At 41.4% G+C, this 24,038-nt stretch overlaps 1 protein-coding gene across 1 annotated transcript; it reads left to right on the forward strand.

Annotated features, from left to right (window-relative positions):
• Positions 1-4,640: 4,640 nt before the first annotated feature.
• Positions 4,641-23,689, forward strand: LOC115798543 (zinc finger protein GLI2-like). Its single transcript, XM_030755422.1, is given in 16 exon segments — positions 4,641-4,910; positions 5,520-5,598; positions 5,601-5,710; positions 8,269-8,307; positions 8,309-8,380; positions 10,937-11,077; positions 15,762-15,833; positions 15,835-15,912; positions 16,914-17,078; positions 17,900-17,980; positions 17,983-18,180; positions 20,039-20,347; positions 20,349-20,391; positions 21,352-21,428; positions 21,430-22,936; positions 22,939-23,689. Coding segments are annotated over 16 exon segments (3,651 nt in total). The 3' UTR covers positions 23,349-23,689.
• The last annotated feature ends 349 nt before the right edge of the window (positions 23,690-24,038 follow it).

Genomic DNA, 24,038 nt, shown 5'->3' on the forward strand with positions numbered 1-24,038 from the left:
CAGTGCTGAACGGCGTCGTCCAAGCTGCTGCCGCCACCATCATCACTGATAACAGGAGAAAAAAAAAACCTCACCCCCACCATCAGCATCAACCTGAGCTTTATCTCAACTTCATCTGGTTAAATGTCCAAATTAGCATCCGGTGACACCCCCCCACCCCCCCCCACCCCCCACCCTCCCTCCCCAAGCAGTAATAAACCTCCAGAGCTGAGACGTCCCTCGAGATGCAAGCGCTGATGTTTTTCCTCTTTTGTGGATTTGTTAGATCATCATTCAAATTCCATATGTCCCAGCATAAAGATGCCCCCTCCTCCTTCTCCTCCTCAAGTCCTTAAACAGATAACAGATGCTGCAGGACATACTTAGAAAGACCCTCCAAACCCCCGTCATTAAGTACAGCAGTGAAAGCAAACAAAGCAGAATTAATCGCTTGCCGAGCTCCTCGCTGTCACAGGAAAAGCTCAATGTCAGAGCCTTTAGTCTCTGAGGCTCGGTGACAGGAAGTGAACCAGATGTGCAGGAGTCCCCCCCCCACCCCCAACTGTTTCTTTGTAAGGAGGGAGGACAGATTTTAACGTTTATCCTAACAGTCCTCTTACAGGCAGCGTTTAGTGTCAGGTGCTCAATACCCACATTTAAACCTGATAAGTCTCTTTCACTTTGCTCTGTTTTTGAGAACCTCAGAGCCACCAGCAGCGGTGTAAAACTGATGGATAGACTCCTTTCTATTTCATGCCCATCTTTCACGCAGATACCTGCTTCATTCACAGTTGTTTTTATGTGATTTGATATGCAGAAATAAAGTGCAACTTTTAAAGCTTCCAGCTGAGAAAACTCCAAAAACACTGACATAAATCAACCATGAGCACACATTTATTTAATCCCGTGAGCAGTAAACAGACGTAGTTGTGTGCATTATGCATGTATAGACTTGCCTAAAAACAGCCACAGATATGAGTCAGCGCACATGTTGTAGATTAAGACTAACCGGTCACGTTGCAGTTATTATCAGAGCACGCAGTGCTACATTATCAGCTAATGCTGCTTCTCTATGCTGTACAAGTCCAGCACCCAGACAGGTAGTACCTGCTAATTAGTGCTAAGTAAATGCCTTGTTTGGATCTATAAACTGTAAGCACACAGTCTTAGTTCCTGTCTCTTTACGACCACCCTCCTCCCTAAAGGCCTACTTTCTTCTGACTGGCAAATTCCAGGAAGCCTGCTGAGGGGCAGAATCATAGACTGTGAGTAAAAGGCAGATATAGCTGCCCTTTACCCCTACTTTATGCATGCTGTTACTGTAAAATCACACCTGCTGGCACCTGTCATTCAGGAGAACACTGATTCATTTGCACTAATCTGTGTGATGCACCCATACAGTTTATGGTGTAACTTGCTAATTCAATGGAACCAGCATTCATTGATAGCCTCTCCATCCTCTCATTCAGATATGGTCTGGCTCTAAAAGCTGACATGGTGATTGGCTAAGCTGCTAACTTGAAGGTATCAGAATACCTGAAATCAATGGGTGGCCATTAGAGGAACTGCAATTTTTGGTACTTTGACACTTGATTAAACTGCATGAAGTCTGACAGAAGGTATACACACACACACACACACTCACACACACACACACTCACACACACATACCTGCAGTCTCACTTTGGATACTTTTTATATGCTGAAAACCTGTTTGACTTTCTGTCACAGTAAACTGAGTTTATTGTTTAATCCCAACACCTAAGTACAGTCAGTGTGTTTCGTCTTCTGGACTAACGGATCAGGAAAATAACAATAGGTGTGTTCTGCAAGTCTGCCCAGTACTACAACATAAAGAAACAGGAAGTTTGGAGCCTGTTTTTCCTGCTTGAAGAAGTTTCCTTGTCTGAATTTACATGTCAGAGCTGAGATCGATCAGATGGCTTTGCATACATTTCCTCGCAGTTGAAATCAATTCTTGGTAAATTGCCCTCATTTAGCATCATGAAGTTCAGCCTGGACTGGGTGATGTTTATCTGGAGTAATTACGGGAATTATTGCTGGAAGATGATTGGTCGTGTCTGAATCTTAATGAGGTCGCCACATGTGGGCAGATGTGAGAGCTGCACTGGCCTTCATGCAGACACATGTTTGGACTAAAGACTAAAGTTGTGAAATGCAACAATCAGAAGAGCAGAGGAGGCTAGTTCCCTGTTTCACTCTAAGGCCTGTGAAGATTAAAATTGGGATTTTTTCCAAAAGAAAACTTGGAAATAGAACATGTACTTATCTGTAATTTAAGACCTTCTGATCTTAATTTCTAAAAAATAAACAGCCAGTGCGTGTCGACCTCTGTCAACATCTCTCTAATCCATGCAAATAAGTCTTTGATAAAAAAAAATTAGCTTCATTTTTCTGATTTCTAGTGCAGCAGTCTACTTTATTTATTGCTGTTTAAACAGCACCACAGACGTGTTAACACTGGAGATGGTGGGGATATTTTTCCTTCACCTTTCACCTTTATGTCAGCCCATTAAGGCCTCATTTCATTACAGTGCAGCTGTATACAATACAATCTCTAACAGATGGTCTAGAATGAATGGGGTCCCGTAAAGTGGGAGAATTTATTTTTTAAGCAATTTTTGACAACAGATATCGTTACTTGTTGAAATGTTTTGTTTTCTGTTATAGCAAAATGTATTAGGGATGTCTCAGCACCACGAGACACTTGGGCATTCAAAATTTTAATTACACAAATAAGCCAAGCAGCAGCGTTTCTACCACCAAACCAAGCTGTTTTGTATATGTTATATAGGTTATGGTTTAGCTATGGTTCTGAATGTGCCATCAAGTGCATATTTTCTGTTGTGATGCTAGAATATCAGGAAACAAATGATTTACTAGTATTACTACTAATTACTAAATCTGAGAAATCTAAAAATAACATGTGAGTTTCTTTTGCTCATTCACTTCCATTGGCTGAGTATTAGCTCACAAGTGCCACTGTGGTGATCTGCAGCTGATTTTAGAACAAGCGGATTGGAAGAAATAGGTGTGGCTCTTTGTAAATATATTTTGCTAACTATCTATTGCTATGAAGCTAGCAGGTGACTAGCTTAGTTTAGCACAGAGGCTAATAAACACTGGTTGGTCTGGGGTGACTGCTACCGGAACATAAATCTGTAAAACCCAATCTTGGTGAAATATAGCAGACAGCTAGCAGCTAAAGGGACCTGTAACTTGTGACAAATAATATAAACTTCAAGACTTTATAAAGTTTATTTACATGCTTATTCCTGCTGGAAAGCTGGGCATTTTGACATGGGAGTCAGGGGACTCAACTTGGAGGCAGCCTCTAGTGGACAGTAGAGAAACGGGAGATGTTGCCATCATTAAGCTGAAACAGGAAGTGTCCCAGAAAACTAAATCTAGGTACTTCAAGAGGTGAAAAAATATTTAAGTAACAGTTCAATTACAATTGACCACACAGCAAGTCATGTTAAATGCATTAGAAATGCTTCTAAAGAGACAGACTGAGCATGTCACTTTATGCTGATGATGTGATTTTGTTTATTACCAAATGACAGAAATCAGTTCAAACTTGGTTCAAATGTTCAATTCTCAATTAGATGAGGTAAAGCATTGCAGACAGGTAACAGCTACTGTTAGTAAAGGATACCACGCCCCTAATAATGTAAACATCGAGCCTTAATACAATTTAAGTAGGTGAATTATAAATAAATTCATTCCCTGTACAGTTGCTTTGAAAAGGTAAATTATCCATAGAAACCAAAACAGGCTATATCAGGCTATAAACACAATTATTTCTGCTGTAATTTGAACATTTTTACTATGGGGACTGGCTCACTTTTAGAGCCTCAAGTGGACATTGGAGGAACTGCAGTATTTGTTATTTCAGAGTTTGATTCTGATGTACACCATGACTGAGACTATACAATAAAAAACTATACAGTAAAAACATTTAGTTCTCATATAATCTGCAAATCAGCATCGTCATGCAAAACTGTGAAAGCCAGGTTTCGTTACAGTATTAGTTTCTATTCCCGATGTGAACACAAACTGAAATACAACCTGCAAGTGTTTGAATTCCCCCTGCACTCAAAGTTTTCTTTACTTATTTTGAGAAAGTAGGGAGTTGAATGTAGACCAAAATAACCTGAAAATATGGAGCGTATTCTCATTGTTGTGCAATCAAACAACAGCTAACACCCTTGACCCTTCTCCATTCAAAATTTGTGTCACTGGGACAGATCCAGTCAGATGTAGGTCACTTTTTCTGGAAGACTGTGTCTGCAGTGCAATTCCTGCTTCCATGAGGCTCGAGTTTATTCTTTAATATCTACAATAATCTCTGCCAGGCTCAGTTTGCGTCACTGGGAACCGATAGTTTACTATATTCGCTGTGGGCACTTATTGATAGGGTTGTTGTGAGTCCGTGGGGTTTTAAGTGTCACAACGAGGCTGCGGCAGCATCCATCACACCGAGCACGCGCCTTCCATCCTCACCACTTTAATGCCTCCATCCCAAAATAGCGCAAACAGCAGACACAGGCTGGCTGATCTTAGGACTGCATTCAGGTGGAGAGTGACTCATTAGATTTAAGAGTCATTCATTTAGACTCCTCTCACTGCTAACCTACATGTTAGCAGTGAATAATACCTGTTCGCCCACCTGTGTGCCGCCCACAGTGTCACGGTTCTCCAGCCCCAGACTGACGCCGCGGCTGAGCAGGAAGAGGGCGCTGTCCATCTCCCCACTGTCCGATGCCAGCATCGACCTCCAGACGATGATCCGCACCTCGCCCAACTCCCTGGTGGCGTACATCAATAACTCGCGCTCGAGCTCGGCCGCCAGCAGCTCCTACGGACACCTGTCGGTCGGAGGGCTCAGGTATCTGCATGCACACCAGGTGTTAATCAAAGATAGAGATTCACTGAACTAAACCTTCTCATGAGACAAACTTTGAATCTTTAACTCAAACAATGAACTGCTGCAGAGTCTGATCACCCTCTCAGACTGAATAGATTTATTCCAGGTGTGTGTGTTCAGGTGTGTGCGTGTGATTACCCATCTCTCTCTCCTGTTTGGCTGAAATGCTGCAGCAGGAAAAAACACAAGCAAGCTCTCCCTCATTTTTTAATTGCTTCCAACTTTCTTGGCTTATCTACTTCAGATTTGTCTGCCTCGCTCTCCTTTTCATGTCCTTTTAACCTTTACTTTTGCACAACCTACCTGCTTAATTACACGTTCTCTTTATTGTCTTTTTCCACTTCCTGTTTCCTTTATTTTCCCACCTTTCTTAACTCCTTTATTTTCCTCCTTCTTTTTCCCCTCCAATGAAGATGCAGCAATGCTAAAATCTGTTCCTGCAAATCAAATTTTCCCCCTCAAATGGATAAAGAATGAATGTTTGATCTGTTAATTTGATTCATAAGTATCCAGTTTTCTGATTTGCTGTGAACCTAAATGGCTTCAGAGATGTTTTCTTTTAATTACAAATCTGTTTTCCATCCTTCAGCCATCCTTCCCCTTCCCTCACCACATCAACCCCATGGCCTACCAGCAGCTCCTCTCCCAGCAGCGAGGCCTCAGCGCCTTTGCCACACTCCGCCCCTCATCCAACCTCCACCCACCTTCTCAAGCCGCCAGGGGGCCCTCGGCCTCTCCTCGCTGCCCGCCTCCACCCATAATAGTGACCTGACATCCAAGGTAATACAAGAAACAGGCATTGCTGTAGTTCACTTGGTTGAGCAAGTGGCCCATATGCCAAAATGCTGCAGGGGCCAGTGTTTGATTCCTCTCTGTACCTCCTTCTGTGTGTCACTCCACCTCGCTCTCCTCTCTCTTCCCACTTATTGTCCAAATCAGGCTAAAAATGCCAAAAAATGAAAGAAAAGATTAAAGTTTTTCTGAACCTGTAAAACCATCAAATGTAGCACAGGTATCAATGTTAGGACCCCTCCTCTTCATTTTATATATAAATGACTTTGTTAATTCATGTAGAGTCTATACAAAGTAATACCTGTTTTTATATTGTTTGATGTCTGCAGCCCTCCTAGAGAAAGGATTTTTAAAACAAGTCATTCTTCTGCAAATCTCCATAAAAGACTTGACTAAAAACAGGATTAATATTCAGAATATTTAGGAATGACACAACTTTCCTGGCTCAAACGAACCTGATCCCAGCACCACCGTGAAGCCATGCAGAACGTCACGATGCTGTGGTCAGAATTTGGTTCCACTTTGAAAGAGATTTGTGAATGAAGTGTTTTTTTTTCAGAAACACCTCCATAAGATTATTATTTATTTATTTATGTACATGTTGAATCTTTCGGAGCCCTTCACTCTCGCCCTTTTTGAACTTGTTACATAGTGGCTGGTCTGGATTCAGATTTAGCTGATAATAAACACGTCTAAGCAACATGCAGGAAGTGACAATCCTATTTTTATTCATGAATTATGTATTTTACCATTTAGTGCATAGGAGCTACACTTTTTCTGGTAGCTTTTTGTTTTGGTTGCTAGTTCTTATTATTTTTACACTGTTTGTTTAGTTTCTGGCACTTGTTTGATTTTTTTATACTCTGAGAAATCATTTCTTATCACATTTTTAGCTTGAAATCAGTTAATTTCACTGCTAAACACAGAATGCAGTTTAAAAATTGTTCATTAACGTCAGCTTTGCTGACTTATTCTTATATGGCTCTGGTTAACTTTCTTATTTGAAACTCTGAAATACTGACTTTGGCCTCGAGATGAAGATGAGACAATTTATTTTATTATTTTCATTCACTGAAATGTTTCCCATCCATGTTTACTTTTTACAGTGTTTCAGTTGTTAGTGACTCAGTGTACTTTTTAAGGTGGAAATAAACAGTCCAACAGGTGATACTCACAGAAATGTATACACTGGATATCATTAGATTTTCTTATATACTTTATTTATTTCATTGTTTTAAAAACAACCCTGTAAACATCATCCTTGTATTTTAATCACTATTTAAAGTTCTTAAAGACACTTTGCTCAGTAACTGTAAATAAAACAGAGACAATAATATGACTTTGACAAAGCTGTAAGCTAGCAGAGTTTTGTGTACTCGAAGCTTTCTGGATGATTCAGCCCTCTGACTTCTCTGTGGTCGAAGGAAATTCCCCCCTTTTATTCCCCAGGTATTTTCTCAGTGCCAGCTGCTGAAACAACTGTTTAACCAAACCCTGAATTTTGCAGCTCCGATTTCCAGCTGTTTGTTCTCACTGTACATTTTGTTTGTCATCATCCCGCCCTCCGCCCGCTCACCGGGTCACAGTGCTCACAGTGTTTTGATTTGCGGTGTCAGCCTCCGCACGTGCTCAGTGCGAGCAGCGTCCCAGTGGAGGTAAACTCTTGGGGGGGGGCATCATTTCCCTCTTCCCACACTGTTGGTTTTTCTTGCTAATCCAGTTGTTTAATTGCTGAGTCAGGCTGAGATTACACGTTTGTCTGAGAGGTCAGTGAGGGCATCGCAGAGACACTGAAGGACACAACGAGGACAGGTGCTTTGCTTTAGGTCTTTAAATGTTTTTGGCCCTTTTTTTGGAGAGGAGGTTTGAGAATATAGATTATTGTCTGTCAAATATGCAAATTTTTCATTCTTTTTCTCTTTTTTTCAGGAGGGTTTCTCTCTTGGTTGCTGGTTATTATTATTATTATTATTACTATTATTATTCTTTAATTGTTACCACTACCATAATAATAAAAAAAAAACCCTCAAGGACTGAAAGTATCATAGTGTTAAAAGTCCAGTTTGCAATTTATATTTCAAGTTAAGTGTAATTAAAGGATGTTAGTCTTATTTATTTAACCCAGTATTACATGTAAATTGCAAAAGGCTTCACAGACATTAACAAAACATATTTTGAATAGAAAATCATTTTCATATTAAAATAAATAAAATAAAATATGTATAAAATCTAAGACAAGAACAAAAGATAAACAAAGTTAAGTTTCAATTTTGGGAAGGAGAAAATTTCATTTAATATTTTCACTCAGAATAATAATATTGGCCTCCATTGACCTCCATACTTTTAAATTTATATTTTAGCATGAACTCATGGTCCTGTAAAAATATGATTATTTCAGCAGAAATAAGATTTTTTTTTTAATTGAAATAAATTATTTTCTAAACTTTTTGTAAGGTAATTAGAACTTTAATTGAAATCACTTCTATCCACGTCCTCCCATTACATCTGCAGTCTCTAATATTGAATCATCTTTTTTCTCTTCCCAGAACCACGGAGGTGACTCAGCCGTCAGCAGCACAGTTGACCCCCATGAACACCAAAAGGTCAAAGGTCAAGGCTGAAGCAGAAGGACTGAGACCATCATCTCCCTGTTCACCGGTACGAGAAAGAGAAAAATATGTGTTTCAAAGTCTTAGGGGAGTTATACTGTCAGCATCAGTATCTGTTTCAGAAGGGATAATTTCTGCAACATCTGTTTTGGCAAGTTGGCATAAAATAAAATTTAAAGGAAGTCCAGTGACAGTCAAACTAGAAATTCCTAACAGTTTGCTTTGGCACAATAAGTGTGAGGACACTTTGGACAGTGTAGATGTTTCTTCAGAAGTGAGGACTTTTTGGAAAGAGTAAACTTTTAGCAAAATATGTTGACATGCAAAATCAGGGCATTGTTTGAGCAGACAGGACATATTTTTGTAAGAAACCTTGAAGGTATGCATTAAAAAAAAACATGTTTTTAAAAAGTCAGGACCTTTTTAAAGGTTTATTACATGTTTATAAAACCAGGACCTTTAATGGGACGACATTTTTGACAATTTTGAGAAGCGTGGGAATTTGGACAAGGAGGACATTTCTGGAGGGTGAGAACATTATTTGTCTTCCTTCTCTGTGCCCTGATCTGCGGCCCCAGAGCGCCGCAGCCTCCTGTGACCTTCTTGTAAATCGCATCTCGGATACAGAAAAACTCCACATGATAAGAGCTTTGCATCCATTCGTTTGGCTCCCCCTCCCTCTCTCCTCCCCGGCCACTGTAAACTGTGCCAGAGCACTTCATTTTCATGAAATATTGGCTGGGCTTTATTGTCATGTGAGGAGTCTTTTCCTCTTCCTTTTGACAAATTTGCGGCTCCTCTCCGATAGCGAGGCAGGTTTGGGCATGATGCATGGGGACGGTGGTGCGCACAGTCGTCTTGGGGCCACCAGAATTGATGAAGATAGCGTGCGTGGGGCAGAGACAAACATGCTGCAGTCAGCACGTTGTGTGTCAGTGTGTAGGTGTGTGCGCATGTGTCTTTGTGTTGGTGAAGGTGTACAGGAAGCCACGTGGGACGAAGTATGTGTCAGTTTGTGTCTCAGACATGTGTGAGTAACCCTGTACATTTGTCTTAGTGAGGACATTTTAAAAAGTGACACCTCCAGGAAGTGGGAGCATCTGAGGAAAGTTTAGATTTTTTTTATAAAGTTGTGAATTGGAAAGCTGGGGCATTTTTGGGAAAAAAATTGGAAAGCTTTAGAATGTTTGGATTTCTTTGGAAAGGGGGGGGGCTTTTTTATTAAAAGGTGGGACTTTTAAAAATATTGGGAAATTTTTGTAAATCGCTTTTTTTAGTAGTAAAACTAATTTTTAGAAAGGTTGGAATTGGTTCACTGGAAATTTTTAAAGACTTTTCTTTAAGTAGCTTTTTTTTTTTTTTTTTTGAAGTTTCAACTCTTTTTGGAAGTTAGGGACCATTTCTTAAAATAACTGAAACAATTTAATGACAGACTTTAAATGGTAATTTTAGTGAAGTTGGGATTTTCCTATGGAAATTTAGAACACTTTTTAGAAAGCTGTGATGCTTTTTGAAAAAGGCTGAAGTTTTTCATAAAGTTGGGAACATTTTGGGGGAAAAGTTGGACTTTTTTTTTTTTGTAAAATTTAGAAGTTTTTTGGTGACTGAGAATCTTTTTACAAAATTGGGAAATTTTGGGAAAACTTTTATATTTTAGGAAGTTGTAAATTGGAAAGTGAGGAAGTTTTAGAGGAACATACTTTTTAAAAAATGGGACATTTTTGAAGCTTTGAGGTAATTTAGAAAGTTGTGACCTTAATAGTGGGAAATTTTTGGAAAGTCTTGAATGAAGAATAAAATGTTTTTAGAAAATGGGGACATTTAAAAAAAAACAACTTGATATTATAGGAAGTTGTAAATTGGAAAGTGAGGAATTTTTAGGGGGGCATGCTTTAAGAAAAAATCTATTGTTTTTTTGAGAGTGAGAACATATTTCTAGGACATCTTTTAAAAGATTTTTAGTTCTTTAGAAAGTTGTGAAGTCCAGGAGTTTTTTGGATGGTGAAAACTGGGAAAAGTGGGGATGACATTTATAAAACTATGCAGCCTTTTATCAAAGTGAAGGCACTTTTGAAAAGCTGTTTGGAAAACAAAACTGAAAGTAAGCAGAAGTGTCAAGTTTTCCAGAAGAGTTTCCACCTGGTGAAGAAGAGCCCTGACGGCTGATCACACACTCAGACACACAAAGCTGACATTGTGGGATTTCAGCTTTTGGTCGGTTTACGTTCACGCTGCTGAATTACAAGCTAGCGTGGAGTTGTAAACAGAAGTCACGTGTGTGTGTGTTTGTGGTCTAGGTTGTCAAAACAAATCTGATTCCAACCCTTTTAACTTCAGTGAAGCATGATGGAGCAGTGTGAGCTTTAATCTGTAATTTACCATCTCTGGTGTTCATGGCAGGTAAAACATATGAACAAACAACTTCTAACAGCTGGGTAGTAAAAGCTTCCACATGTGCTCGGTGCAAACACGCCCTCAGATGAAGAAGAGAAAATGTACTTATTTCAGTTCAACATAAATATTTTATAAGGTTTTCATTTATATTGAGAAAAATAAAGGACAGCTTGACATGTGTTTAAGAGTGTTCGGTCTGGATTCTCTACAGAACCATCACAGCAGCTTGTTGGACCTGAAGGATGACGTGGATCGGGACGACTGTAAGCAGGAGCCTGAGGCTGTTTACGAAACCAACTGCCACTGGGAGGGCTGCAGCAAAGAGTATGACACGCAGGACCAGCTGGTCCACGTAAGTGTGGGGCTGCAGAAAAGAATCTGCAAACATGAAAAATGTTCTGACATCTTAAGACTTTTGTTAACCTGAAAGAAATGAGGCTGCTGAGATTTGTCCTGAACCATGAAAAACCCCGTCTGTCCTGTAGAATAAATGCCATAAACAGTACGAACAACGCAGCTTCTGAAACTTAACAGAAAGGTTTTAAATCCAGATTATTTCAGCTTTGATTACAAAATCAGTGTGAATTCCAACAATGAAGAAGTCAAATGTGACTGAACTGATTTTTCTTGACTGTTGCATCACCCAAACACACCACACATGCACTCACAAAAAACAAACAAACAAACAAAATTTATATGTTAGATTTCTGGCGCATAAGAAAGTGTTGGTTAGCCAAACCTCACCAAAGAGAAAACCAACAGTGAATGGTGACTGCCTAACAGGTTAAAATGACTCCTAATAATTTTAAAACCATGAAAATTATGATTGTAATATATGATGAACAAACCCCAGTTTCCTGGGTGAAAGTCCAATGTATTCTCATCCCAGCTCATTATATACCACCATTACAGCAGATGCTGTTGGTTCAAACAGATGTTTTCATGTGAACAAGACTCAGTGGAGCCCTGAGATGATTCAGTAGCTCATAGAACCACCTTTAGCAGCAACAGAGTGAAGTAATGGTTTTCTGTATGATGTATTTTGGCTCACTCTTCTTTGCAGTATTGCTTCAGTTCATTAGCTTTGCGGGCATTCATTCATGCAGAGCTCTCTTAATGTCTTACACCAGCATATCAGTAAGGTTGAGGTCTGGATTTTGACTTGCAGCAGTTCATTTTCAGTCATTCTGCTGTATATTTGCTGCTGTGCTTGGGAGCATTGTCCTGTTTCAGCAGAGTGTTAGCTGTTGGACAGATGGCCTCACATTTGACTCTAGAATGAAATGATGGAGGTCATGGTCAACTCAGTGTCTGCAATGTCCTCAGCTCCTGTAGCTGCAAAACAAGCCCAAATCCTCCTAACCCCTCCACCACTGTGCTGACAGTTGGTCTGAGGTGTTTCTGCTGATAAGCTGTTTGGTGTTCTCCAAACGTGGTGGTGTGCATTATGCCCAACATCTCCTCTTTGGTCTCATCTGTCCAGGACATTGTTCCAGAAGTCTTGTGGTTTGCAGCTTTGCAAACCTAAGCTGTGCTACCATCAATAGACCATTTCCTGGCAGCTTTACCACACGAGTTACACTGTTCAATATTTTTTTCTAATCGATCCTGTCATGAACTTTAACATTTAACATGCTGAGGCCTGTAGAGTCTGAGATGTTAGCTTGGGATTTTTTTTTTGCGGTTTCTCTGAGCATTGCACGGTCTGAGCTTAGGGTGAATCTGCTGGGATGTCCATTCCTGGAAACATTGTGGTATTATGTTACTGTAACACACACCCGAATGCTACAGACCAACAAACTCACAAAATATCTGCTTTTATAGAGGAGCTCGCGCTCGCTGATAATCAGTTAATCAAGTGCATTTGATTAGCATCTCCTGGCTGCTTCTTACCCTCTGAACTCATGTGGAAGCAGTGAGGGTGTACTCGGTTTTTCACAGAGTCCTCTTCCTCATTCTTGGCCTCTCTGGCTTTTTAGCTGATAAAATAATCTGAGATCTAAGTTACCAGATGGTTTGGATGAATTAGCTGACCTTGTTAACTGAGATTAACTTTATGGCTGAAAAAAACAAAACAACAACATGCACAAGCTGTGTTCTTCTGCCTACAGAAATAAGTTTACCAAATATGACAGGAACATGAATTCTGAACAAATGTTGGACCACAGACTGTTTATAGAAGATGAATGTGATGTGATGTCTCCTGTTTTAAAGCTTCAACTGTAACACTGACCATGCTGAAAGACAACTCAGGATCAGGTTAGGGCCTCAAAATGAAACAATCTGTCCTCACACAACGCCAGTAAAAAGCATCTAATTCATAAAAACATTGAGCAGAGCACCTTTCTCTTCCCAAGGTCACGGTCATCCACCTGAGGTACCTGGGTACTGAAAACATCCTCTGAACTCTGTGTTCATTCAGTTCTTGTGCCTGCTTACTTTGAGTTTTCCTCTTGCTGACGATCTGTCCTCCAAACCATCATTGGTTTCATTTTTTTCCCATCACAACATTCAGGGTCTTGGCTGAAAGGGTCTTAGGCATTCCTCGGTTCCAGTGAAGCAGAGAGAGAAAAGAGGCAGCGGGGTGAGGGGGGATTAGTGAGGGTCCTGCAGGGCTGGGAGGCTGCTGTCCATCATTCATTAAACTCCAATTCCTCTGTCCGACCGAGGAAAGGCTCATATAAACCAGATCTGTGTCTGTTTACAGACTTTTAAAGCTGCTATGTGTGGCATTTTCAAACATCAGAGCTTCGGATTGAACATGATTCTGATGCTTTGATCGCAGTGCTGTAAACAAATGAGTCGGTGGTAGAAGTAATTGTCAGCTGTATTCCTGCAGTGCTCTTGTTTTCTACAAATCGAGACCATGTTTCCCGTAAACTCCATTAAATCCTATCCTCTCCCTGGCACTCAGTATTTTCTTCAGATTCAAGGGTAAACATCCGAGGAGTCATGTTTCCATTGATCGGGAACATGATCAACACCTGTGCTCACTGACTATCTGCATGTAAAGGTGCCGGGTGGATGGGTACACTGTTCATTACCACGAAATATCAGCGGGTGATTCACCCTAAATCCCCCAATATTAACCCAGTGGCTTCCAAGATTCCTCTGAGGAAGCTGATTAAAGAAATCAGCTCTTTAAATAATTGAAATCAGTTTTTTTTTTTTTTTTAGACCAACAGGAAAACAAATTCGATGCAGCTCACTAACTAGTAAACCTTAATGTTGGTAGGCCCATTTTCAGCCAGTCTTAGTGCTAAACTAATCTAACCACACCCCTTAGTGTCAGTGGGAAATCATATGCAGACATCTCCCAACATTATGAGCGCCTTATTTAAAGGTACAGTTCACCCCAAAATCAAGTTTATGTATTTTCCCTCTGATCTGATTTTTTATGCTGTTCTAGATAGTTTTGGTTGAGTTGTTGAGTAGAAATATCTGCTTTCTCTTCAATATGATGGAGCTCAGTGGTGCTCAAATGCCAAACAAACAAAAACAAACAAGTAAAAAGTACATTTTCTATTATTTAATTTTTTCACCTTCACTACAGGCACACCTTGTTTGTGTTGAATAAAGAAATTAAACTCAAATCAATGGTTAGTTTATCACCAACAAAACAAAAACAATATGAGTCAGCATGTGTGAACCGGAGCTGCTGTAAAGCTCTGCAGGCCACTGTGAGCTGTGCAGATGAATCTAATTAAAATGGTAAACTGACTGGTGCCCATATGGTGCTTTCTACTCTGCTTGAGCACTCAGAGCAATTTCTTACTACAAGGCTCATTCACCCAATCACACACATTCATACACTGCTCTTATTCCATGGCTAATGTTCACACACACACACACACTCCAATAGATGCATCGGGGGAAACTCGGGGTTCAGCATACTTCGACACACAAACAGGAGGAGCCGGGGATCAAACCACTGACCTTCCTTACAATTAGCATAATTCCTTGAAACTGTTGTGGTTTCTGGAAAGAGACATTCCTCAGTTTTTCTAGTGCATCTTACTTCTGTGTGTAATCTGATTTTGGGTTGAGCTGTCCTTAAAAAGGAAAAAAGAATGGGTATAATCAAGAAAATATTATAGATTATAGATTATTATATATTATAACAAACTCCTGACCAGGCAAGTCAAAAATCTTTAATGGGAAAATCTATTCAGTGTCCTGGTGCATTTTTTCTCAATGAATCTGTTAAAGCAGGAGGAATTTTGTGGTTTTAGAAAGACACAAAAGAGAGGAAAAGTGATTTTTAAAATAATTTGCATTCTCTCTCTCTGTCTCTGTGTATATATATATATATATATACACGTATATATATATATATATATATATATATACACACATATATACCACACATATACGTATATATATATATATATATATATATATATATATATATATATACGTATATATATATATATATATATATATATATATATATATATCTCTCTCTCTATATATCTCTATTATCTCTCTATGTCTCCATATTATATCGTATATATCTCGTATGTATCATATCTCTATACACGTCTATATATCGTATATATATACATATATATACGTATATATACATATATATATACGTATTATACATATATATATACACGTATATATACATATATATATACACGTATATATCATATATATATACACGTATATATATATATATATATATATATATATATATATCTATATATATTATATATATATATCTATATATACATATATATACATATATATATATATAGTGCAATAAAAGTGTGACTTGTTTAAAGACTGAAATAACTGATAAAAAATAGTTTTACATTGTCCGATGTCATTCTTAAAGCCGATGTTCATTTTCACAGGCACTCTACGTATACCTAATTAGACTTTCCTCTGCTGCAGCCTTCCTTTGAGATTTTCGCTGATAAGACGGATTTCTACAGAAACATGAAGCCGGGAACAACATGAGAGCCTCTTAGTGGACAGCTCTCCCCAGAAAACCCCTCATTTCTGTGTGTGTGTGTGTGTGTGTCCCACAGCACATCAATAACGACCACATCCACGGAGAGAAGAAGGAGTTCGTGTGCCGCTGGGAGGACTGTTCACGGGAGGCAGAAACCCTTCAAAGCTCAGTACATGTTGGTGGTTCACATGCGGCGACACACGGGGGAGAAACCACACAAGTGCACGGTGGGTAACGGATGACCTCGGTGCCTTCCATGGGCCCCATGGGACCCTCGTAGGGTGGTACTATAGCTCGGGCTCACTAAACACCAGCAACTGCACACACATACACATCTGGATTTTTTTTAACATAGATAAAACACAAACACACTGATTTTTCTTCCTCTTATTGAAACGTTCATGATTTTATCAACACTTTGGCTTGTAAAACCACTTAAACACTTATATTTTCAATTTTTTGGCTGACTCAATTTGTCAGCATTTACTAGTTAATTAATGTTCAGAAATGTCATAATAAAAGAATGAGTTCCCCACACAACAGCTAAAACCCCCTGGCTTTGTCCCACTGACAGACCCAAACCCTTAAAGATGAACTTAAAAAGCTGAAACATTATATTTAAGTTGTGCTTGAAAAAGATTACTCAACTGCAAGCTGCTTAGCAACCCACAGCTTCTCTTTTCATGTTCTGTCTCTATAAGAGCAAAACACAGAGACAGAAGAGAGAGATTTTTGTGCTAGACTCAAGAAAAAAGGAAGAACAATGACGAACTACATCTTCTAAAAACAATGGCAACCATGTGTACTCCCTGACCAGTTGGTGAGAGATTGCGGGATTACACTGTGCAGCAACCGTGCAAACCAATTTCACTTTACAACAGCAGCCTACCACAACTGCCTACCATCTTGTTGGGGAAAACAAATTTGTTCCTAATGACCGCTGATTACCAGGGGATCACCAACTCATCTCCAACTGGTCTCTACTGCTGAGACCTTAGACATTTATTATTATTCCAGACTTGGTATATAATTTAAATTCTTTACATGCATAATTAGAAGTGAATATCTACTTTTGAAGTGCAACACATACTTTAGGATGCTAGCTATGGAGGCTTATGTTACCCTGTCAGTTACCTGACTGTACGGACAGTTATCCATGTTTCTTCACTGCAATTTAATATCTGCTGTTTGTTAGAATCAGTGAAGCATTTGCTGTTTTCCTCTGCAGTTCGAGGGCTGCTCTAAGGCTTACTCCAGGCTGGAGAATCTGAAAACCCACCTGCGCTCGCACACTGGTGAGAAACCCTACGTCTGCGAGCACGAAGGATGCAACAAAGCCTTCTCCAACGCCTCGGACCGCGCCAAGCACCAGAACCGGACGCACTCCAATGAGGTACAAAAGACTTGTCCTGCTCACTGAAACTTCACACAGACTCACTTATGGAGCTGCATAAGAAATTCTCTCAGAGTGCTGTGATTGAAGTAGTGGAAATGTGAAGCCGCGGGTAGTGACACAAGTTAACCTCCGCCTCAGGTGACCTGAAGGCTTCATGTTGGACAGCAGGTTTGCTCCTTTGTGTCTGTACAGGTGTCGCCGACAGTGTTCGTCTGCCCACCTGTGCAAGTCTGCAGACATTTGTGAGTAAATAATGAGGTGGAAGCATAATGAGCTCCACAGCCCACAATGCATTAGGACGAATCATGCCTGCCGCCCCTGCATGAGCGAGACCACCTGCAGGAACAGAAAATGAATCCTGGAAGTTTTTCAGTGCACTCAGTAGGGCTGCGGAGTGCTGCCTCAGCCCACGGACACACTAAGCTGCTCGCATACAGCTCAGATACAACTCAATAAAGGGGAAGTTAAAACCTGCAGGTTGCTTCTGACTGCAGAGAACTCTTAAAGTAAGGCGCTCCTGTCACTGATTGTTCTGCTAATTTCCTCATTAAATGTTCAGTGCGAACAGCCATTGACGGCTCCACATAATCTACTGGAGTCACAGCTTTCTACATACCTTCACAATGAATACAAGGCTGGTATGCTGACCATAGTGACTGTATATAAAAAGATGGAGGTAGTCACCATTGTGTCAGCATTGGTTTGGAAACTGCAGCTTTTGGTGCTTCATTTTTCAGCCCCATATTTTGGCGTTGGATCCAGCTACAAGCATACGTTTGAATTTTTCCACTCTCTGTATTTTGTATTTGCACCTACAGAAACCCTACGTCTGTAAGATCCCCGGCTGCACCAAGCGCTACACAGATCCCAGCTCTCTCAGGAAGCATGTGAAGACAGTACACACGGCCCCGAGGCCCACGTCACTAAGAAGCAGCGCAGTGACCTGCCGCCCAGGCAGCCGCCACCCAGGGAGAACGGCGAGAATGAGACGGGTCCCAGAGAGCGAATCCACAGGGAGGACAAGATATTGGACAACAGCTCCCCTAGAGGTGTGGAGGACTACCTGCAGGTCAAATCCATCAAGACAGAAACCTCTGTGGTAAGACCACTTAAAGCTGAACCGCTTTTCATACAGGGACACAAAATATAATTAGTTCTTCACTTCACACTAATTATACTACATAGCTTTTTATTCTAACTGTAGTACAAATTTTTCTTCTTTTTTTTTGTTAAATAAAATAATTCTTTTCTAGTCCAGCATGCCTCTTTATTCTAACCTTTCCTAAGCTTCCTGCCTCATGGTTTTCATTTCTCTCTCCTTTCTGACTTTCCTTATGGACAGACCTTACTGAGGTGAGCTCACCTGTGGCTTATATGCACCATTTGATGCCATTTTTCACCACCTTTCAACTTCCTTCACCATCTACCATCACGTTGATTCATTTCCAAAATCACATTATGACTAGAGAACAGGGGTACCAGAGTCCAAAAACACCTCCAAATGTATTCTCCCCTCTTTTACTGTACAACACCTTGAGCTGTGTCTTATTACCCTCTCATTTCTTTCCTCATTGTGCTTCCAAGGAGACAGGCTTTTTTGACATTTTTTGGAATCGTCTTGAGCAATAGTTCTTCAGGTTTTCTGAAGGTCTTTCAAAGTTTTTCTTTGTTTTTTTTCTTTCTTTTCTTTTCTTTCTTCTTTCTTTGCTTTTTCACTCCTTTTCAGACCAGTCCTTGTACCTGACCATTTTCAGAGGAAGGTGAAACATCAAGGGATGAATGGGTGTTGTGTCTACACATAACAGACAACTTAGTAAAGAACCAGTTTTAAATTGTATCCTTAGAAACTTTGCTGGAGGACAAAAGAAGAAGTGGCAGGTCTAAAAAACTATCTACATCAGATGAACAGTATCTGAAAGTCCTTAAGGTGTGGAGGTTGCCCCTCGATTATCACTTAAGATGAGTTAATTGGCCCTGTTTGGGTAACAGTCATTTAAGGGAGGGAATTTATTTTTCAGGCTAGAAGATTAAAAGAATCAACTTTGAATTGTCTGATGTTTTATTGAAGCAGCTTTCCTTGTTTTTTATTGAAGAATCCAGTCTGTTTCTAAGATATTATCCATCAGAAACAAGCAGGAAGTTATCTATACATGACATTATCCTGTAATGATACTGCGGTGTACGTTTTTCATTAAACAGGCAGTATAAACTAGCAGCGGAGACCTATCACACACCCATCACTATCAAACACCCATCACACAGCCTGAACGTGATAAAAGTCACTCCTGGATGAATATTCAAACACTGGGAATTGGTTGTGCAAACTGAGCCAACCAGCAAGCTGTGATCAAGACAGCTTCTTAGCAGCGAATATATTAGAGACTGCGAGGAAACAGGCCAGTGGATACACACCATGTAATCATTATTGTCTTTAGTCCTATTGGAGATGTTTGTCATTTTGTGCAAACCCTCTCTTAACTCGTATTTGAAGCAAACAAAACTAAGATTAGAAAATAGAGTTGTGAAGGTAAGAGAACAGCAAGCTTCACCTAAATGCTTGAGCAGCCTCCACCCTCACAGTGGAGTTTTGGAGAGGGAAATGTGATCACATGTCGTGATGATTGGCCCGGCGCTCTGGCTCGGGCTCAAGCAGCCTTTCATCCTGCCCATTTCTAATTCACAGACAGACTAAGACAGTCTGTAATCTGTGGTGCACCCCCACCTCTTCACCCCCATTCCCAAAAAACACACTCATTATTTACAATTAAGCTGGGGGAGGATAAAAGACTCACTGATTCACTGTTTTTCATGCCATGTTAACTGCTGTCCCACTTTGTTCTGCTACAGAAAAGCTTTTTTAGGACAAACTCTTATGTCTCTTTCTGTTTTACTCATGCTCTTTTTTTATCTCTCTTATCTGCATTCCCCTCTTTTTCTTCTTGTACGTTTCTTCATAGATGTATCAGTCCAGCCCTGGCGGTCAGTCATCATGTAGCAGCGAACCATCACCACTTGGCAGTGCCACCAACAATGACAGTGGAGTAGAGATGGCGGTGCACAGTGGGGGGAGCCTGGGGGACCTCAGCACCCTGGACGACCTGCCGTTTGTGGAGTCCTTGGGCTTTGAAGATTCCACCGGTGGGGTCGCAGCAGTCAGTCTCCACTTCAGAAAGCAGCTCAGCACCAGCCATCGCTTGGAGCATCTCAAGAAGGAGAAGCTGAAGACAGTGAGGGACTCCTGTCGGTGGACCAAGAACCTAACACCACCCCCCGGTCCTTGGCACCAAGCTCCCACCCATTCCAGCAAGGGGTGAGTCAAGAGAAAGGCTAGATTAAAGCTGCTCTGACAGTTATTCACTTTACACCAACCTTCCACTAAAAGTATAGAAACTTTTAAAAACTAACACTTTTTTCAGGTGATTTAGGTTTCCAAGAAATGATTATTTAGCAACTAGATACTTCACTCCGACGTTTCCCACACATCCCACACTTTACTTGGGCAGTTTGCCCATGTGTAACTGTGTGAGAGAACTGAGTGTGACAATGAAACTGTCAGTTTACTAGATCAATTTTTGTTCCTACCCTGGGCTTCGTCTGCATGTTGTCTTGGCTCAGCCATAGAGGTGATGAGCTCGGTCATTTAGGAGGAGGTCAGAGTAGAGCCGCTACTCCTCCAGATTTAAAGGAGCCAGTTCAGGTGGTTCAAGCATCTGACTGGACACCCCCTAAGTGAGGTGTTTCAGGTACGTATAACCATGGCAAGACCTCAGGGCAGAGCCAAGGATCCTCGGTATCATTCAGGTGCTTCTCCAATGAGTATCTCATTGGTAGTCGTCTTTCTATTCTAGTTAATATGCTGCAAGTTAAATGACCAGTCAGACTAGAATCTGCAGCTCACTGAAGCCGCAGAGCACAACAAGGACTCCCATCAAGTTGGTGGAATAGGATGAGAACCTGCCTGGAGAGGCAGCTGAATATTGAGCCATTAATTATTGTCAAAAAGTATTGAGGCATTATTTGTGTATTACCTAACTTAAGAAATCATGGATGTGCCTCTTTTCATCAGGACACATACACCCACTACCCCCTCAAATACAATCTAGCTCAATGAAACACACTACATTCTGTCCACAGCAAGTTCCCACCATTGTCTCTTTGCTTACTAGGTGTATAAATACTCACACACACACAAAAAAAAAAAAAAAAGATCTGAAGGATTCCACAGTCGATGAACATCCAAGAGTTTCACATTCTCATCTGTTTGTTGCAGGGTCCCCCCTGGACCAAAATATGGGTGGTGGTCCGGCGTCCTTCCCTGGTTCTGGCTTCGGTGAGCTGAGCTCTGGTAAAAACGACTCTGCTGGAAACTATCACAGAGAGACGTGACAGCACTTCCAGCACCCTGAGCTCAGTCTACACCCTCAGCCGCCGTTCCTCAGGCATCTCCCCTTGTTTCTCCAGTCGGCGCTCCAGCCAGGCCTCGCAGTTTGGTGCCAACCGCCCCAGCAACGTCAGCTCTGCGGACTCCTACGACCCCATTTCTGCTGACATCTCACGGCGCTCAAGTCAGACCAGCCAGTGTGGAACAGGAGGGTGTGGGGGACTGGGCTTTCCCAGCCCTCTCAGCCTGACTCCAGCCCAGCACTATCGTCTTAAGGCAAAATATGCAGCTGCCACTGGGGGCGCACCACCTACACCTCTTCCCTACATGGACCAAATGTGTCTAAAGTCTCACCCAGCCCTGTATGAGGACTCCCAGCAACCCTCCATCAACAAAGCTTTGCCTTTCAGACAGTACAGCAGCTATGCCACGCGAAGTTTGATGCCCCACGAGGTCCCGTCTAACATCCCCCGCCGAGCCAGTGACCCTGTGAGACAGGTTGCCACAGATTCTCTAAACCAACCACAGATGCAGCGCTACAACAGCATGGGCACGCTGAGTGGAGGGGTGACAATGCAGCCCCGTCCATCTCCTGCAGCAGATCACCGGCGTTCATCTCAGCAAGGTTGCCTTCGATCAGATGGTAGTCTCCACCGCTACCCTTATAGCCTGTGGCCACTAAGCATTTCAGAGAATGCTACTATGGAGACAAGTCAGATCCTTGACAAAGGAGATAAAACCAATGAAGATTTCCAAGAAAACCCAGCTCTCCAGCAGCATCAGTTCTGCCAGAGAAGGATAGCTGTTGTGAATCTACCCTCACAGGCTTTACCCACTTTGAGCAAGACTCCAGGACAGCAACAACAGATGTGTCCATCATCACCGTCCAACATCCCAGCTTCTTCTGGACTCATGGACGCCCTCCAGTACTACTCCAGACTACAGGTCAGAGGGCACCTGGCTGTCCTCCAACAAAACCAGAACATTGAATCATTTAGCCACCATTTCAGCTCCAACCAGCAGATGAATCATAACCTCGTAATGCAGCAGAGTCGCATTCAGCTGAACTCTGACCCTGGAGCAAACTGCCTTCAGCAACAGGGATTCCAGCAGCCATCAAATCTCAATGAAGCCTTGGTGAAGGAAGGCAGGGACAGGAATGGTAACACCACCTATCCACCTTGTGTTAATACTGTCAGTGGGAGCAATTGCAAACAGGAACCAGGGGATATGGAAACCTTCAACTTGCACTTTGCCAGTGCTGGATTTCAGCCTGTGCAGGTAAAGATTGAGGACTGTGACCCATCAGTGTGTAAAATGAACTCCCAGAATTCCTCACAAGTTGGAAATCAGAACCATTTTCAACCAAGGCCACCGACCGAACCGAGATCTCTGAACAGGCACCCTTCACGCCCAAAAGTGACACAGCAAATGACACAGCCTGCTAACGTTAACCCCGAATTATCCACTGCTGGAGTTTAGGACTTCACTGCAGCGATAACGCTAATGACAATGCCTTGTACTACACAGGACAGATTCAAGTATATGAGTCCAATGGGAACTTGAGCTGTAATATGGTGGCACCTCTCGCTGGAACTGTCAATCAGGCACCAAGGACCGTTGACTGTACCGCAACACTTGAGCAGGCACAGATAGACTTTGACACCATGCTGGATGATGGGGATCACTCCAGCCTCATGTCGGGAACGCTGAGTCCAGGTCTGCTCCAGAGTTTGTCCCAGAGCTCCTCTCGCCTCACCACGCCCAGGAACTCAGTCACATTGCCCTCGGTGCCTGCGGGAACAGGGAACATGGCCATCGGGGACATGAGCTCACTGCTGAGTGCTCTGGCAGAGGAGAGCAAGTTCCTCAACTTGATGTCTTAGCCACAAACTGTTCACAGACGTTTTGAACCGCTGATGCACAATAACCCTTCAACCCTGGAGTTGGAATTGATGAGATTGTGAGCTGAAAGCCTCTGCAGTCTGTCTGTTGATTCTTTGTACAGTCTTGTTTATTAATTATTTAAAATGGCAGTTTTCTATCTTTTCAAAAAGCCATATCATTTTTGGGTTTTTTTGCCTTAGATAGCAAATATGATGAGACAAGAGAGTTTGTTCAGTTGTTGTACAGGTCTGCAGTAAGATCAGTTTACTAAGTGCCTGACTCAGATACAACAAACATATGTTGTGCATATTATTGTATTTAAAAACATGCAACTGCAACCAGGTAATTTTACATGTGTACTTGATTAAAACCTTTCACACTGTAAATTACTTGCGCTCAACTTTATTTTCTGTCAAGGAGAAAACAGTTTACCTTTCTTTCTTTTTTTACATTTACCATCATGTTTACAGTCACTTCCCTCAGTGAGCTGTGATTTGATTGCTGCATTGCTGCTGAGATTAACTGTGATGTCTCAGTGTCGGGCATCAGAGATTTGATTTGTGACTGGAATTATTGGTAACTCGGCCGTCCTCTTGCAGAGAGAAGAGCAGAAGATTTCAGAGGAGAGACTCAAGCTTCCTCCTTTTGTACACTGTTGAAAACAATTTGTTGTGCTCGTTATATGTAAA

This window comes from Archocentrus centrarchus, chromosome 2, assembly GCF_007364275.1.
Source record: "Archocentrus centrarchus isolate MPI-CPG fArcCen1 chromosome 2, fArcCen1, whole genome shotgun sequence".
Classification (NCBI taxonomy): Eukaryota; Metazoa; Chordata; class Actinopteri; order Cichliformes; family Cichlidae; genus Archocentrus; species Archocentrus centrarchus.